General features: G+C 38.0%; 3 protein-coding genes and 1 pseudogene across 3 annotated transcripts; 3 read left to right on the top strand and 1 right to left on the bottom strand.

Annotated features, from left to right (window-relative positions):
• Positions 1 to 329: 329 nt before the first annotated feature.
• On the bottom strand, positions 330 to 1,101 carry LOC137830170 (11-oxo-beta-amyrin 30-oxidase-like; annotated as a pseudogene).
• Positions 1,102 to 5,341: 4,240 nt separating this feature from the next.
• Positions 5,342 to 5,994, top strand: LOC137808680 (uncharacterized). Its single transcript, XM_068609929.1, has 2 exons — positions 5,342 to 5,654; positions 5,747 to 5,994. Exons 1-2 carry the CDS (start codon positions 5,342 to 5,344, stop codon positions 5,992 to 5,994), a joined length of 561 nt encoding a protein of 186 aa, XP_068466030.1.
• Positions 5,995 to 7,319: 1,325 nt separating this feature from the next.
• LOC137808661 (uncharacterized) lies at positions 7,320 to 8,240 on the top strand. Its single transcript, XM_068609906.1, has one exon. It carries the CDS (start codon positions 7,320 to 7,322, stop codon positions 8,238 to 8,240), a length of 921 nt encoding a protein of 306 aa, XP_068466007.1.
• A 6,752-nt stretch (positions 8,241 to 14,992) lies between these two features.
• Positions 14,993 to 18,361, top strand: LOC137830161 (uncharacterized). The gene is made up of 8 exons (XM_068637338.1): positions 14,993 to 15,210; positions 15,294 to 15,692; positions 15,770 to 16,011; positions 16,085 to 16,297; positions 16,379 to 16,471; positions 16,560 to 16,661; positions 17,673 to 18,029; positions 18,117 to 18,361. Exons 1-8 carry the CDS (start codon positions 15,186 to 15,188, stop codon positions 18,189 to 18,191), a joined length of 1,506 nt encoding a protein of 501 aa, XP_068493439.1. The 5' UTR covers positions 14,993 to 15,185; the 3' UTR covers positions 18,192 to 18,361.

Below are 18,361 nucleotides of genomic sequence, written 5' to 3'. Positions count from 1 at the left end.
AGTCACAGAAGATCAAATTTTAAATAAAATAGCAAACATAATCGTAACAGACTAACCATTAAGGTGGTCTAACCAACCTGATTGCAGACTAGACAATTTGAGTTGTGTGAACACATCAGACGGTCTACGGAGAACAGAAAGGTTAGACAATATAAACACTAGCCTATCTATAAGGACAAATAAACTAGTGACTTTGAAAGGAAGACCATCTACACATAACAACACACTAGACAATCTAGTAGGAGACCATTTACACCATCAAAGACACACTAGACAGTCCAGCGAGAGACCGTCTACTCTAAAGTAGTGATAGAATAGAAGGTTTATCATTATAGTTTTTGCAAAATAAGAGGCACCTCCTGTTTGGGATTCAAGCTAAGTTTAACTATAGGAGCATGTACATAGACAAGAGAAAGCACAAATGAGAAATTCTGCAGAAGCAATGACAACACTATCTTGGCTTCCAACCTGGTAAAGTTTTGGCCAAAGAAAATTCTAAGATCCCATCCAACTGGGTAAAACGAGACTTGGCATTTTGATGCCTTAGCAACTCCTTAGAAAACTTTTCTTGTTCGAACTCCTTTGCATAATTACCCCATATATCACCATCTTGGTGATGTAAAAGTATTGGCATGGTAACATTTACTCCTGCGGGTAGTGATAGGTTCCCAAGTTCCATGTCTTTCTGAAGAGTGCAGTCGAATGTTAGGAGGGTATAACCTCAGAACCTCATACAGAATCATGGTCATCTTTTGAAGAAACATTTTGGTTTAACCCTTCAAAGTTTGGATTTTGTTTTCCAAAAACATGAAGAACTTACTCCCTTGCTCGTGCTTGCCATTCAGGATATTTACTCAACATGATCAATGTCCAAACCAGCAGAGATGAAGTGGTCTCTTGCCCTGCTGTGTAGAATAATTTCCATTCACTAATCACTTCTTCAATTCTCATTCCAACACTCTTACTATTTCCATTTCCCTGGATTTCTATTTGATTTGATTCCAAAAGTATGCCAAATAAATCTTCATTCCTCATGGCTTTCTCTCGTTTTTCTATGATATCCTGAATTGAATTTTTTATTTCCTTATCAAGTGCTCTCATCTTTATTTTGGCAGGTGTTGGTATATGGCTAGAAACATGTTGCTAACATGTTGAATTCTGATAGCAGTAACTCTAGTTCTTGTAAGTATGCCATATTACTTGAATTTCGAAGATTTTTTAAAACAAATATCAAATATAACTTAAATCAAAATCTGCATGAAATTCATAGTATTTGTCATCACTGTAGCAGTGATTTTCTGTTATGAAGAGCTTAAACTCTAACTGTAATGACTAGCTTTTAGGGTGATTCTCTTTCTTAAGAAATTCATGGTGAGTTCAGTTTCAATAAAACTAAAACATGCTTAATTTAGTAATCACATTATACCAAGAAAGTCAAATTCTAAAGGAAAGGCCAAACGTCAATCTCACATTTTCCATTGGAGGACAACATTCCCATCCACACGCTAATTACATCATTGCAGCTTTGGGAGGATGCTGGTAGCATATTCTGACAATTAAGTATCAATTAAGACTTTAATTTCATAATTAAACACACATTCAATAATGTATATCAATTTAACCAATCCGAAATCATAGCTGGTATAATTTTTAAATTCATTATAAAAGTATACAAACTTTTTGTACTTCTCGATTTATACGTTTCTTTTCCAAAAATATGTCATTTGTTTATTCCTAATATGGAAAAAATAAATTATTTCCATAATAGGTAAATAATGCTTTAGGTGCACAACACAAGTAGTGTTGGAGCTACATGCTTTCTAGATAAGAAATATTTTAGTGAAGAAGTTGTGTATATCACTACAATAAAATTATGAAATAAAAACCAATATTTAGATATCAAAATAATTAGTTACAATAGTAACTAAATTAGAGACCATTTTAGAAACTAAAACAAAAATTGGTTTCTAAATTAGTTTCTATTACATTTAAATAGTTTCTAAATTGGTATCTAATTAGCAACCAAGGTTTTAGAGACCAAATATTTTTCAATAATGATGTTTTGCGAAAACGTTTTTTATTACACAATGGATTCGTATATATAAAAAACGACTTTCTTACAAATTTAATATAATTAAAGTTGTGCATGTTGAGCACAAATTTAATGTAATTTTAATACAATTGATGTCGACACATAACTTCAATTATATTAAAACTACATTTAAATTCAATTATATTAAAACTACATTTAAATTGTGTTCAAAAGCAAAAGGGAGTAGAGAGTTTCAGTTCATTATGGAGGGAGCGGGGAGTAGCGGAGCGGGGGAGTAGATCGGAACAGTAAGGTGTTTTCCTTTGATAGACAAGGTGAGCTGAGATCTCGCCGGAAACCATACCTCCAACCCAGTAAGGCTAGTAATTCCACAACGTTTTTCTTCTCAAATTTTCCCAACGGGTTTGGAGAGAAAGACATGCTTAAAGTCTTTCAAAAGTGGGCGAGGGTGCAAGACGTTTTTATTTCACGAAGGCTTAACAAGTGGGGCAAAAGATTTGGGTTTGTGAGGCTGTTTGATGTGAAGAATGTGGGAAAACTAGAACGGGAACTTGACCAAATATACATTGGGAGTACAAAACTCTTTGTGAACATACCGAAGTACCACCGGGTGGACGCGTCAAGGGAGGAAGGAAGGAACAAAAGCTCGGTGGGGACGGGGAGGCTCGAGTATGGGGCGAAGGAGCGGGTTGGAGCGGATGTTAATAAGTCATACAAAGGGAAGAAGGTTTGGATGGAGAAGGGGGAGAAGAAATCTTTTGCTGATGTAGTTAGAGGACAGGATAGATGGGCATGGAAGGGACCAACCTTTACCGCAAGGCAACTGTCATTGCCGTGGATGGAAGGAAGTGTGGTAGGGCGTTTTAATGCTGATATGGATTTCGAACAGTTAGGAGAAGAATTCGTTAGAGGAGGTATGAGCATGGTCAGAGTAAGAGCGATGGGGGATAACCTTGCTCTTTTAACATCAAGAGGAGGGGAGAAGATGGAGGAGATTATAAACTTAAATAGAGATTGGTTTGATAGTGTTTTTGTCCAGATGCAGCCGTGGTCAGCATCGTTCACAGTGAGTCATAAAGTGGTCTGGGTAAGGTGCCTCGGTCTGCCAATAACCTTATGGAACAGAGATTGCTTCGCTAGAGTGGTTGGAGACATAGCTACGCTGATTGATATTGATGATGCCACGTTGATGTGGGAAAATCTAGAGTTCGCACGTCTGAAAGTGAGAATCGAGAATAATCGGTTCATAAGGGTGGCAAGGAAGTTCAGGATCAATGATCAAAATATAAGTGTTTATATTGAGGAGGAACACCCAGTGGTTTTAGCAGGCCAGTGCAAAGACTCACATCGTATCTTTGATTCTTCAGACAGTATCACCTCAACCGAAACCTATGTGGAGGAATCGGCTTTCTCGGTGAAAAGCTATGAGGAGGGGGGAGTCGGAAGAAACATAGAACGGAGTCAGACGAAGGGGAAGGTGATCGGAGGTGGAGGAGAAGACGTAGGTCAGGTGCAACGATTGAATGTCTGCCTAGGGGAGCTCTCTGCAGGGTTGCGTTCGTGCTAGGAAAAAGGTGGCAAACCTTTCACTGATGAGGAAAGTCAAAGGCAGAAGCTTTATGAGGAACCTGACTTTGGCAACGCTGCTATCCAGGCCTACAAGCGTTCTCTGTGTAGCTACCCTGCACACGCTGAGCTGGCCAGATTAGTGGTGGATGTGGAAAGTAGGTATAACCAAGACATGTTTGTGCGAGGTTTGGGCCAGGGTAGAAAGGAAGCCCAATAAGTAGTGTTGCAGACGGGTATGGAAGTGGGCTTGTCCGGGTCAAGGCCTGGTAATTTTCTGTCGGACCTTGGACCCGAGATGGAGACGAGCTGTCGAATTGGAGGAAGTCAGGGGGGAGCACGAGGAGAGGGAAAGAATGCTTCGCAAGAACAGTGGAACAATATGAACGTTGTGAAGGAAGGTAGCAGAAACATATATCTGGAGCTGGAGAGTGCGCAGAAGAAGAAACCGATGGAGCAAGATGGGGCACAAGCTGGCAACGTCTCTTCCGAAAACCAGGACGATGTGCTGGGGAGCGAAACTCATCGCAGAAGAGGAGGGTTGCTGTTGGGGAGCGGAGAAGGTGGTGGGCATGAGGAAAGGGGAACCACAACCACACAACGTCGGCAGAAAATCAAAGGCCTTGTTGATCTGGAAGGCTCTAAGTCACACCCAAGGCGTTCTGTTAGAATCAGGAACAAATGCCCGCAAAATGCTTTATCCTTTCTTTCTAGACAAGGTATGACTACAGTCTCTCTTTCTGATGGAGATATTGATAACTGCAATCTTAGGCTACGTGAGCCTGATTCGCCAGAGGAACCGATTAAGCTGTGGGACATAAGTAGGAAAGTTGGGATAAGATGTCGTAAGGACGAACTGGAGGTTATCCAGGAGTTCTCGAGTCTGGAGGAAAGGGATTTGAAGACCATGAGTTGTGTTGAGGAAGGGAAGAAGGGAGGTCTTTTATGATTATTGTCAGCTTAAATATAAGAGGTCTTGGGGGTGGTACCAAATCAAGGTACATGAGGTATTTAATAGGAAGGGAGGAGGCAAATTTTGTTTGTATACAAGAAACAAAGGCTAAGGACATCTCAGATGCTAGGTGCTATGCTCTGTGGGGTGATAACAAAGTAGGCTGGATACACAATAAAGGGGAGGAGGGGAGTGGAAGCCTTTTGTCCATGTGGCACAAAGAAGGTTTTAGTTATGAATACCACTTGATGGGGAAAGGTTTTATTGTGGTTGTTGGTCAACATGTAAAATCGTCCGTTAGGTGTGCTGTGGCCAACGTTTACTCTCCCTGTGCACTGAATGCTAAGAGGACTCTATGGGAGGAGCTCTCTAATTTTAAAACGGCATCACAAGACCCAATTTGGTGTTGTTGTGGTGACTTCAATGCTGTGAGAAGCAGATCTGAGAGGAAAGGAATTGGGGGTAGGAATGATCAGGCAAGAGAGATATCGGGTTTTAACAGCTTCATTGATTATATGTCCTTGCTAGACCTTCCATTGGTTGGCAAGAATTATACGTGGTTCAGACCGGATGGAACAGCTAAAAGTAGAATTGATAGAGGGCTAGTCACGGAAGAATGGCTTTTGAAGTGACCCATGTGCAAACAGTATGTCCTTCGAAGAGAGGTATCAGATCATTGTGCCCTGGTGATAAAATCTGTGGAGAAGGATTGGGGTCTTAAACCCTTTAGATCGATTGACGCTTGGTTTATGTAGAGGGGGTTTAGCATCATGGTCAAGGATAAATGGAATTCCTTCCCAGTCCAAGGGAACAGAATAGTTAGTTTTAAGGAGAAATTGAAACTCCTCAAGTCAAAGCTAAAAGTGTGGAACAGAGAGGTGTTCGGTAACCTTCATGTTGAGAAGAGGAGGATTCTAAATGAGCTGGAGGAGCTAGACAACAGAGATTGTATCGGGGGCTTGGAGGAAAGTGAAAGGCTTAACAGAATGGCGTTGACAAGTCGATTGGTAGAAAATGACGAAAAACTCGAATCTCTTTTGTGCCAAAAGGCTAGAGCAAGTTGGTTCAAGAGTGGTGATTCCTGTACTAGGTTCTTTCACTCATCTCTGAGGTGGAGAAGACTCATGAATGAAGTGAAGGTTGTTCAGGTGGGGGACAGATGGTGTGAGAACCAGGTACTGTTCGGTTGGAGGCGAAAAAGCTGTTTGAAGCTAGGTTCATGGCAACGAAAGACCTAGGGGTGAGGTTGGATGAGGTGGAGTTTAAGACTCTAACTTTGAGAGATAAGGAGGGGCTTGTGGCTGGTTTCACAGAAAAAGAGGTTAAAGATGCAGTGTGGCAGTGTGAAGGGTCTAAGAGCCCCGGTCCATATGGGTTCAACTTCAATTTTATTCGGAAAAGCTGGGATTTTGTTAAAGCATAGTTAATGGAAGCTATGGCTTTGTTTCATGTGACTGGAAACATCCCGAAAGGTTGTAATGCTTCTTTTATTGCGCTTATCCCGAAGGTGAGGGACCCTACTAAACTGGACCAGTATAGACCCATTTCTTTGGTTGGTGTCATTTATAAAATTATCACTAAGGTGTTGGCTGGAAGATTGAAGAAGGTATTGCCTGCAATCATAGATGAAAACCAATCAGCTTTCCTAAAGGGTAGAGGAATCTTGGATAGCGTCCTTATGGCAAACGAAGTGGTGGAGGATCTCAGGAAAAAGGGGAGAAGTGGTATCTGCCTAAAAGTGGACTTTGAGAAGGATTATGACTCGGTTCGATGGGATTTCCTGTATGATATGCTACACAAACTGGGGTTCCACTCTGTATGGATCTTGTGGATCAGAGGTTGTCTGGAATCAGCTACTGTATCAGTTTTAGTTAACGGGAGTCCTACGGAGGAGTTTAAGCCTTCTAGAGGGTTGCGTCAGGGCGACCCCCTAGCACCTTTTTTGTTCATTGTGGTTGCTGAAGGTCTTGCTGGGCTAGTAAGACAAGCTTTGAAGGTTAATATGCTGACGGGCCTTAAGATAGGAAGGCATGAGGTGGAGATGTGTATTCTTCAGTTTGCGGACGATACTCTTTTTCTCTGTGAGGATACCTTTGGGAATGTGTTAACCCTGAAGGCCATCTTGAGGGGCTTCGAGCTAGCCTCAGGATTGAAGATCAACTTCCATAAATCAAGGCTAGCAGGTATCAATGTACAAAACAACACCATAAGGTGTTTCACTAAGACGTTGAACTGTATCCAGATGGAGGTGCCTTTCAAGTATCTAGGACTGGAGGTGGGAGGGAATCCAAGAAAGAAACAATTATGGGATCCAATTATTACCAAGCTGAAAGCAAAGCTAAGTGTGTGGAAGGGGAGGTTTCTATCCATGGCAGGGAGGATCTGCCTGATCAATTCTGTTCTAACTGCTATTCCCCTGTATTATATCTCCCTGTTTAGAGTTCCGACCTCGGTGTGTAAAAGGATTATCAGTATTCAAACAAGATTCTTGTGGGGTTGGGGGAAATTAACTAAGCCTATTGCCTGGATTAGCTGGAAAGATGTATGCAGACCAAAAGAGGAGGGAGGGCTGGGGTGCAGGGATATACATTTGTTTAATAAACTCTCTTAGCGAAATGGAGATGGCGGTGCCTTTCGGAAGAGAATGGAAGATGGAAGAAGTTGTTGGACTCCAAATACGATTTGGGAGTGGAAAGCAGTCTTACACCTGTCAAATATCAATCTTGGTGGTGGAGAGACCTCTCTAAGATGTGTAAGGAGGGAGGTGGTAAAGGGTGGTTTCAGGAAGAGTTAGGCTGGGAAATAGGTTGTGGTGACAAAGCTAAGTTCTGGGAGGATGTATGGATCGGAAGTGTGGATCTCAAATCTTTGTTCCCACGCCTATATTCTTTATCTTTAAACCAAGGAAAAACAGTGGGTGAGATGGGTGTATGGGATGGCACGGAGTGGAGGTGGGACTTGAGGTGGAGGAGAGGTAGATTTGAATGGGAATCTCCCCTGGAGAGGGACCTTATTACGATTCTATCAGGGGCTAGCTTGAGAGAAGATGCCCAGGACACCCAGGTATGGGGGAAGGAGGTACCGGGGTTGTTTTCGGTGAGCTTTGCCTATGATTGTCTAGCTAAGTACGATAGAGGGAACCAGGGAGAAGTGTATAAACTCTTGTGGAGGGCGACGGCTTTTCCAAACGTGTTAGTGACAGCCTGGAGGGTACTGATGGGAAGACTTCCTACAAGAGTGAGTCTGAGCCGGAGAGGGGTAGTGGTGAACTTAATGATGTGTCCCTTGTGCCAGTTACAGGTGGAGACCTATCATCACCTTTTCATAGAGTGTAAATATGCCCAGAAGGTTTGGTCTTTATGCTTTCAGTGGGTAGATATTTCATTCGTACAACAACATGATCTGAAGTTGCATTTCCAAAGTTTTCACCTGTTTCATGTTAGTAATAAGCAAAATAGGATCTGGAAAGGGATTTGGGCAAATGTCATTAGATGTTTATGGGACCAGAGGAACATGATTGCTTTCCAGCAAGGGGTAGTAGATGCTGAGGAGGTTTTCCAGAGGGTTCAACTGAAGTCTTGGTTGTGGATGAAGCATAAAGCTCGCTCGTTTTCTTACGCCTTTGTAGATTGGGTTCTTAACCCAAACATTTGCATCAGAAGCTGCTAAAATTTCTGGCTTACATGCGTCTGGGATGGTTATGAAGACGATGATTGGTTTTTCTGGTTTAGGGTTTAGGGTTTAGGGAGGAATCTGTTTAGTGAGGATTTGGGTTCTTTTTGGACTAGTTAGTTTTTACCAGGCAAGGAATTGGGTTGCTGCTTCTTGTTACGGGGGTGGCCTATGCTTTTGTTAGGTGCAGGAATCGGAAGCAGCTTGTGAAGGAGAGCATATATGCTAAACAGGGAGCACACTGAAGGCAAAGGTAAACATGATCGTCGGTCGTTGAAACGACGATCTCCATGCGTGCATAGCTGGTGGTCGTTGAAATTATGCAAAGGTAAACATGACCTCCATGGTCGATGAAAGGGCGATCTCATGCGCTAGTCGGTGGTCGCCGAAGGCAAAGGTAAACATGATCGCCGGTTGATGAAACGGCGATCTCCATGCGTGCGTAGCTGGTGGTCGTCGAGACTTGAAATGGCGATCTCCATGCGCTAGTCGGTGGTCACCGAAGGCAAAGGTAAACATGATCGTCGGTCGAGGAAACGACAATCTCCATGCGTGCGTAGCGGGTGGTCGTCGAAACTTGAAATGGCGATCTCCATGCGCTAGTCGGTGGTCGCCGAAGGCGAAGGTAAACATAATCGTCGGTCGATGAAGCGGCGATCTCCATGAAGTGGTCGGTGAAGTTGTGTATCATTGCCGTATTCGAAGAACGGAAGATCAGGTACTGAAAATTACCGAGGTAGACACATTGTCGGGTTTGTGCTGGTTCGATAAAGATGTCTGTTAACCTTATAAGAGCAATGAGATGGGGTTTTCCCGAGTGGATCCTCCTCGAGAGCAGGGTTTATCTTGTTTGGGTATTTTTTGGGTATGTTTTTCTCACTTTAAGGTTGTTTTGTTCCAACCATAAAGGAGAGATAGGTAGTCTTTTTGTGGTTTCTGTATATGGGTTGGGATACCCCTGAAGTATCCCTTTAATTTTATTTATTCATTGCTGATAAAAAAAAAAATTGTGTTCAACATAAAGGTTGATTTTTTTTTTTCAAATTTGTTTTTAAAATGAAAAAAAATAATTGAATTGTGAAAATTTTAACAAATTTGATAAAATTTGAATAAATTTAGTGGTTTTTTTTAATTGACAATTTAATTAAAAAATGGTGTTAAACCATACATAGTAAAAGATATATTGTAACTGAAAACATCACACCTAAACCCTAATATGGAAATCCTAAACCTAAGTCGTAAACCTACAAACCTTAATATCAAAACTATGAACAGTAAACCTACATCCTAAAACTTGTAAAACATAAAGCATAAACTCTAATACCCTAATGTAACCCTAAATGACATGTAAATGTAAATCATAACTCATAAAGCATAAATAGTAAAAGCTGTAAATCTAAAAATCTTAAATTTAAAATCATAAACCTCAAATCATTAACCCTAAAACCCTAATATGTAAACCTAAAGCGTAAAATCATTTTACAACTGAATGATACTCCATAATTTGACAATATGTAATAAAAATTACAAAAATTCTATATTATTTTTATTACACATTTAAAAGGTTAAAAGAACTTATTTTATTATGTCTTAAATAATTTTATGGTTGGAATTTACAATTACGGTTCAAGGTGTTATGTTAGGATTATGGGTTAGGATTTAGCTATACATTTTATAGTTTATGTTTTATGGTTCGGTTTTAATTTTTACTTTTGAGTTTAAGATTTTTGAATTAGAATTTAGTTGTGACGTTTTCAGTTACGAGATTTATATTTTATGGTGGACAGTTTAGGATTTTATCACTATCTTTTAATTAAATTTTCAAATAAGAAAATCAATAAATTTTTCAAATTTTGTAAATCAAATTGTCAGATTTATTAAATTTTCACAATTCAATTAATTATTCAATTTTAAAACAATAAAAACAAATAAAAATTAAAACAAATACAGCAAAACAAAGCTAAAATTGTGCATGTTGAGCATGATTTGACTTCTACTAAATTTTCAAGCACTAAATCTTCAAGCAATTCGTCTTTTTAATATATAAATTTAATGTGTAATCAAAATAATTAAAATAAGTTTAGGATGGACAATTTCTTTACAAAACACATTATAGGAAAATTATAGAAAAGTTATTTTCATGACACAACTTCTTCCTTAAATTTTTTGCTATATGTTTTCACTACAAAAAAATGTGTAAAAAGTGGCGGTTTTAATATGGCGGTTATTAATAACCGCCACAAATTTCAGTATAATACGTCATTTCATTAACCGCCACAATTATCTTTCAAATTATGTCATTTTTAACTGTCATAATTTTCCTTCAGAATTGAAATTGCTTTATTCCTTTATTCCTATATTCACATTTTTTATTTAAAAATCCTTCAGTTTTTCAATTGAAAATAATTTTTTTTTTGAAAACTTAAGAAAATAATTTTTTTTTTAATTTCAGGAAACCAGAGTGAACCTAACTCCTAACTCTTCACTCTCGTCTCTCTCTGCCTCACGAACCCTAACTCTTCACTCTCGTCTCTCTCTGCCTCACGAACCCTAACTCTTCACTCTCGTCTCTCTTTGCCTCACGAACCCTAACTCTTCACTCTCGCCTCTCTCTGCCTCACGAACCCTAGCGCTCTCTGCCTACTCACGAACCCTACCGCTCTCGGCCCCCACACGAACCCTAGCGCTCTCGGCCTCCACACGAACCCTAGCGCTTTCTACATGGAACCGATTTGAAGGTAATTAAATGCTCGCACGTTCTCTTATCAATGTCGACCATCAACTTCATTCAACTTTATCCTTTACATTTTAGGTTTTATGCAATGAACCCGCGCTCTCTGCCTCCACACGAATCCGTGCATCATTCTTCTTGTTGAGATGTTGCAGGTAACATGAATGTCAGCTCGTCCTGTGGTTTCTATGGTCATATAATTTTTAGTCTGTCTGTGTCTGGTTGTGATTGTAATTCAAGTTAGGTTCCAATGAATGCAGTAGTCTAACAAACAGAGGAGCTACTGTTGGGTAGGTTTGGGTGAGTAGCTGCCAAATTTAGAGACAATGCAATTAAAGTTCTCACTTTCTGTTTGTAAAATATTATGTCATTAGATTCTAAAACCCACACAATTTGTTCTGACCACCTTTTGGTCTCATGTCCGACAGCAAACTCTGTCACCGACCATTTATGAATCTTCTAGTTGTATATTACATAATGGTAAACTAAGTGCTATTTCTTGGTTTGCTAACTGGACAAACTCTTCTAACAGAGAGGTATGGCTAATTACAAAATGAAAATAAACCAAATTATCAAGGGAAAATAGAACAGAAAGAAATCAAACTGTCTGAATAGTTTGCACTTAATTGGTGTTCACTAGCGCTTTAAAAAGAATGCTCACGATTCAGTGTGAATTGAATGGGCTCATTTCTCCAGAAATTTCCCAGATCTATTTGCCACACACTCACCCCGTACCTTTTTTAAAAAATATTTTGCTCCTTTTTTATTTTGGATTTGGCCCACATCATGTGGCTTTGCTAGATTTCCTTATCTTGTTACATACTATATGAAATGAAAAGAATAGTAGGTCAAAAATGATACATGAATGGTTATGTTTACAGATAATTGTTCCAGTGAGAAAGACATTCATTTAAGAGAAACTGTGTTCCTACACCATCTAATTTATCATTTTAAGCTAAAAATTTAAAATTGGACCTACCTTTTCCTTGGCTTTAACTCTTCAAGTTGCCAAAATTATGAAATAGTAATCTTCCGGACAGAGCCATTAACATTGTTACCCCATTTTCTGCTTCTAGTAAATGACATGTTGGCATTACAAAGACCTATCCTTCCCTTCAAATCGCATTCTTACAACTAAGTTCGGACAACAAACATTGATGGGTTTTAATGAAATGTTAGTTCGCATGCCCACTGTTCTCACAACTACTACTTCCATTAGGGTCCTTACTTGAGACACTAATGGGGTCATTTCTTCATGTCAGTCCATCTGGAAAGTACAAATTTTACAGTACAATTACATCATACATAGTCATGAACTAAAGAAACTCTATAGCCTAGAAATTCACCCCTTACAACTCTGTATTTTTTTTGTAATGAAAATGGCATCTATGAACTCTAGTTTACAAAGATGAGAATCATAATCTTATTAAACCAAACTAGCTATCTGCTTCACCGATTTCTGAACTGTGTTTCATGCCTGAAGTATAGGCATGAGTAATACTATTTCCTGCATTAATTTCCTCATCAGCATCGTTCTTTGATGCTTCCAAATTCACTTCAACAGTGTTATCTTCTACGTATGTGACTTCATATATGTGTCCTCTGAGCCAACTTCCTTTACTAACACTTGACAGGTTTTCTTCATGCCGGATGTGTGCCCGACCAAATACTATTTCAGTTTCATTGACATCAGGTGGGACACCATTTTCATCATGAAAGCTTTGGACCTCATCTATTTCTTCTGTCAATTCAGCATTTGTGGCACCCTCCACCACATTTTTCTGTATCCCGGTTTTCTTTTCTCTAATTATTGGCCATTCATCTCCATCATTCTCTTTTTCTGAGAAATCTAATGTAGCATTCTGTCTAGCAGGCACATCATTTAGCTGTTTCCTGAGTTGTACTTCTTTTTCTTTGCCATTACTTTTAGAATCATTTACTATTGATCCCTTTGGGTATTTCACATCACCATGCTCTTTGTGACCTGACTCAATTCTCCTTGATTCTATACCAACCTTTCCGCCATTCTATAAAAATTTAAAAAGTATTCTATAAAAATTTAAAAAGTATTTACAGTTAAAATAAGTTGAACTATGGATAAAGAATATTATTAAAAAACAAAGGGAGCTTGAACATTTTTATATCATAAAAAAATGAATTAAATTAAATACAACATTTTAGTGTATTCCAACTGATTCCCAACAAAATCTGTTTTTCAAATTTACAATTGAAAACATGAATGCAATGTTAGGGGAGGAGTTTGAGTGAGTATGTATAAAGGAAAGGAAAATAGTTAGTTATTTGAGAAATGTAGGGGAAGGAGATTGCATAGAAGAAGTGGAGCAGTTTGGAGCTAACTAGAATATTTGGTTGTTAGTGATAGTATGAAAGTGAAGAGAGAGTGACAGGGAGAGAAAGGTGAAAACTGATGTGTCCCTAACAATGGAAGATTAGAGAGTATTGATGGGAGAAGTTAATGCAGGAAAGGAAAATGGTGGAAAGCATAAGGGTCTGAAGTCAGCGGATACAGCTTGGGTGGCAGATGAATCCATCATAAATATACTCATACAATTTTTGCAGTACTGGAAAGCAACAAAAGCGAGAAACAAAAGCCAAGACATGGTTACAATACATGAATAAATGAAACTACACCAACAACTCTCTACCATCTACTCCCCCTAATCTTCCTAGAGCCTACGCAATTCATGCTTCGAAAGCGACCTGACACCAACATAGCCCAACGGTTTTATCAGACCCTGTGTCACCCTGTGTTCTTCTTCTTCCATAACCCAAGACTAATACACTACTACCCTCCAACTTCTTTTTATTTACTTTCACATGTTCACCTCTCTGTATTACAATTTGCATGTTTTTTTATTAGTTTTTGAGTTGTGTTGTGGTCCAAAAAAAAAAAGATGAAGGGGGGGGTTTGGTTTGCATGATCTGAAGGCTGAAAAATGGAAACTGTAATAACATATGCTTCAACAGCTACCTACCTAGCTGCAGGCTGAAGCTATACTATTTATATATTGTGTGCACTTGATGTGTCTCTTACATTTAGTTATACATGCTCTTCAAATGGAATTATTGGGTAAGCTCACCACCACTGAATAAAGTTCCTTTTTCCAGCAATCTGGTTGATTTGAATGTGTCCCCATTCCCTTACATATGGTCCCACCCTCTATTTCTGTGGTTTCCCTTTATCCCATGGTGGTGCCAGATTTTTTGGATCATTGAGTCTGTGATAGATCAATGATGTTTTGTCCTTTTGATAAACTCTCCCTCATCATATCATTTTGTCCCATCTGTATGCATTGGCTAATGGCTATTTTGGTAGGGCTATCCTCTTTCATCAACTCCATCCCTCATCTCATCATTTTTTTTTTTCTCTCTCTCTCAATATAGCTATTTTTCATATATATAGATTTATGTTTGAAAATCTTATTTTGTGAATCAGGACATTTTTGGAAAACCGCCATTCTGAGTAGAAAATCCCAACACTTTCTGGAGGTGGTGTTGCAAATGATCTTAAGTATCTAGCTCAAGGTCCAACAACACATGCTAGAAGAATTTCTGCCTTTAATGTAAATGGTTTCAAATTTAGAACTGAAAGTCGAGAACATGACCTAAAAACCCAAAACTGTGGAGTGTTCTTAACTTCTTCAACATCATGTGTTGTAAGTGGTGTGGATCAAAATATTAGACAAGCAGATTTGGCATATTATGGAAAATTAGAAGATATAATTGAGCTTAATTACTATGGTCATTTTAAGGTTATCTTGTTCAAATGTAAATGGGCTGACACCACAAGGGACTGTGGGTTGAGGAAGGATCCTTGGGGTTTCACTTGTATTAATTTTTCAAGGTTAATTCACACGGGAGATCGTGAGGAGCATGATCCATACATTGAAGCTTCACAAGCTGGAATGGTATATTATATAGATGATGAGGTGAATAAGGAATGGTCAATTGTTGTCCATTTGAAACCACGAGACTTGTATGATATGAGAGAAGGAGATGGTGAAGTTTGTGAAGTAGAACCGTGTCCACAACAAGACTTACATGAATTTTTCAGCAACTCTGACCAATTGGCATTATTTAGGGAGGATGAAGATGATGAATTACTAAATGAGGACAACAATGATGATGAACTTCATGAAAATGACTCAATGTCAGAGTAATAATAACCTTGGTTCAGCTGCACTATTAATATGTTCATTCATCTACTATGTGCATGTATGAAGCTTTTAATATATCTCCACTTTTAATATATCTTCAAATTTAAATTATGTTGTTGATTACTTCAATTTTATGTGCAGATATGCCTAAACCTAAAAGGATCAAGAACTTGCTTAAGTCAGTTGCTGGTTCAGACAAATCTGTGGCCAACTATGTAAACATTAATGCTACGCCTTCTACTACACAGGACCAGACAAGAACTACTTCTGCAAGTCCATTTGGATCTCCTCTACCACAAGCTTCTCAATCTATTCATCAACAAACCTCACAACCTACACAATCACAAACTTCACAAGTTCCACAATCACAAGCTTCACAAGTTCCACAACCACAGACTGAATCTGAAAATCTTGAATCATCTGAATCTGTACCTCCAGCAACTTCTGAATCTGCACCTGCACAACCAACTTCTGAGTCTGAAAGAGTGCAACCAAGAAAATCAAGGCAATCAAACCACTATTGGTTTGTTGATGCTATAGGTAAAATCTTTTGTTTTTTTTTCTTTACATGTAATAAGTTTCACTGCACATGAAATAATGTATTTGGATTTTTATAGATGGCGAAGGAGTTAGTCAAAAACTAAAGGTGAAGGTTAGGGATGCTCATAACTTACCTACCGGATTACGTGTGGTGGTGAACTATGATGACAATTTTCAACCAATTGGAGAAGCATCTGGTTTACTTGCTGGAGTTTGTGGACAACTAGCAGCAAATCATGTATTGTTCCCTATTAGTTTTGAAAAGTGGTCAACTTTGCCAGATACTTACAAGGATACAGTGTGGGAGAGTGTACTAAAGGTAATATAACTTACATTGAAATAACTTTAATTTATTCAATACATTTGTACTAACTTCTTTTCTTTTTTTGAAGTCTCGATTTTGTTTCAAAGTAAATGAAGATTTGGCTAAAAGAGATGTTATGTTTAAAATTGGGAAACTGTGGAGGGAATACAGATGCAAGCTTTGGAATGAATTTTATGACCCTCTTATGAGCAGAAGTGACCTCATCAAGAATGTTCCAGCTGGATTAAACATGGAACAATGGGCTGTTTTTGTTGATTATCGTTTGAGGCCTTCTACAGTGGTATAGTAAACTCTGTTTTTTATTATTATTAATAAGCTTACTTTAAGTTTACACAAAACTGATTTCATTTTCACTTTGTAGAACATGTGTAATAGAAATAGAGATATAAGGAAGAGACAAATTATTCCTCACACTGGTGGTGCTATGTCTTTGTCAAGAAGAAGAAATAATTTGGTATTTTTTTACTTATATTGTGCTCTTTATTTTAATATATTACAATTTCCACCACATTATACTTATATTATTATTGTTGAACATATAGAAAATTGAGACTGGTAAAAATATTGGACGAGCTGAAATGTGGAAGATCACACATAAGAGGAAAAATGGCATATATGTGAATGAAGAGGCGCTGGAAATTGGGGTAAGTGTTTGGACTACTTTGATGATGATGTATTGATCATAGAAATATATTGGACTGCTTTGATGATGATGTATTGATCATGGAAATATACTGGACTACTTTGATGATGATGTATTGATCATGGAAATATACTGGACTGCTTTGATGATGTATTGATCATGATGATATATTGATCTGCTTTGATGATGATGTATTGATCATGATGATATATTGAACTGCTTTGATGATGATGTATTGATATGGGAAGTGGTGGATAGGAAAAAGAAAAAGCAGGAAATCTAGAAATAGTAATAATAATAAGAATTATAATGATAAAAATGAATGGTAGTTTATGTGATGGTGACCGGCACAGAGAGGTATGATAGCATGAACTTAAGTGGAATCAGGGGTGGGTAATTGTTATTTATAGATGAATAGGTGCATCTATATTTAGGGGTATGATTTTACAGATTTTGTCTCTAAGGTTCCAACCACATGGTCTTAATTTGGATAGTGATTGATGAGTGAGAATGCTATCATATAGATTTTAGCACTAGATTGATTGATGACCAAACACATGGTCTGTTCTTAATCGCACTAGATTTTAGCATGCTATGGGAAATTAATAATGGAGTGCAGGTATAAAGAACCTTTTACCACAAGGGAATTTTAAAATTAATCAATATTTTCTTTTATAGCATGCTTTAATTATTACGTACCATTATTCCAAACACAATCACATTATTATGTATAAATAATTAATAACCAAATGATAAAGTCACTAATCAATATCTGCATGCATGCTCCCCTTTTTCTTTAGTCAGTATATTCAGGCCTTTAATTTCTCAGTTTTTTTTCTTACCTTTTTACCTTCTTTGGGTTTTAAGTCACTGTCATCAAAATTGTAGAGAATTGGGATGAACTTTGGATGGTTTCTTTTATACCTTACTCTCATTCTATGTTGTAGTTGAGAGTTCAACCATTTCATTATGTTTACTGCTGCTGCCATGATATATTTTCAATTTTATCCAGGAAAAAATTGATGAACTAATATTGACAAATCCAAAAGGTGGTTCAAATATATCTCCAGAAGATCCAATTGGTGTCATATTTGGTAAGGAGCATCCGGGTCGAGTTAGAGGGCTATCATATGGAGCTTGTCCCAGCCTTGCTTTCAAAGGATCCACAACAAGGCTAAGTGGTATGAACCATGCTTCCTCTAGTTCAACTTCATCAAATGTGGAGGACAAGATAACTCAAATGGAAAATGAGCTTGCAACTGTGAAAAATCAAATGAACACTTTGCTTGCTTATATTGCTTCAAGAAAAGACGTTCCAGAACATTTTGCTGCAATAGCAGCTAATTTGGTTCATGCATCCACCAATGAGGTATTAATATATTTAAATATTTATTGGTGTCTTTTATTTTATAATTATAAACATACAAATTCATTAACTTAAAATTATTTATTTCAGGCATCAGATTATGGAAGTGGTGCTCCATCACCTAATCAAGTAATAGGATCAAGTGCCGGAAGCAAAACTGATTAGAGATGTGTGTTTTAATTTTAAACTTGACTAGGAATGTATGAACTTTTGAACAACTATGTGTTGGAATTTTAAACTTAATTAGGGATGTATGAACTTTTTATGTGTTTTAAACTTTTGAACATTATTATGTGTGTTTTAACTTTCAATTACATATAAACATTTGAACATTA

The sequence above is a fragment of the Phaseolus vulgaris genome, chromosome 11 (assembly GCF_000499845.2).
Source record: "Phaseolus vulgaris cultivar G19833 chromosome 11, P. vulgaris v2.0, whole genome shotgun sequence".
In the NCBI taxonomy this organism is placed as follows: Eukaryota; Viridiplantae; Streptophyta; class Magnoliopsida; order Fabales; family Fabaceae; genus Phaseolus; species Phaseolus vulgaris.
This window is presented reverse-complemented; position numbering and strand designations above follow the sequence as displayed.

Coding starts and splice junctions, on each gene's coding strand:
- LOC137808680 (XM_068609929.1), top strand. CDS start 5,342: ATGGTCAAGGATAAATGGAATTCCTTCCCAGTCCAAGGGAACAGAATA. Junction 5,655..5,746: donor GTTCAAGAGTGGTGATTCCT/GTACTAGGTTCT, acceptor TGTGAGAACCAG/GTACTGTTCGGTTGGAGGCG.
- LOC137808661 (XM_068609906.1), top strand. CDS start 7,320: ATGTGTAAGGAGGGAGGTGGTAAAGGGTGGTTTCAGGAAGAGTTAGGC.
- LOC137830161 (XM_068637338.1), top strand. CDS start 15,186: ATGTTCATTCATCTACTATGTGCAT. Junction 15,693..15,769: donor TTGGTTTGTTGATGCTATAG/GTAAAATCTTTT, acceptor GGATTTTTATAG/ATGGCGAAGGAGTTAGTCAA. Junction 16,298..16,378: donor GTTTGAGGCCTTCTACAGTG/GTATAGTAAACT, acceptor TTCACTTTGTAG/AACATGTGTAATAGAAATAG.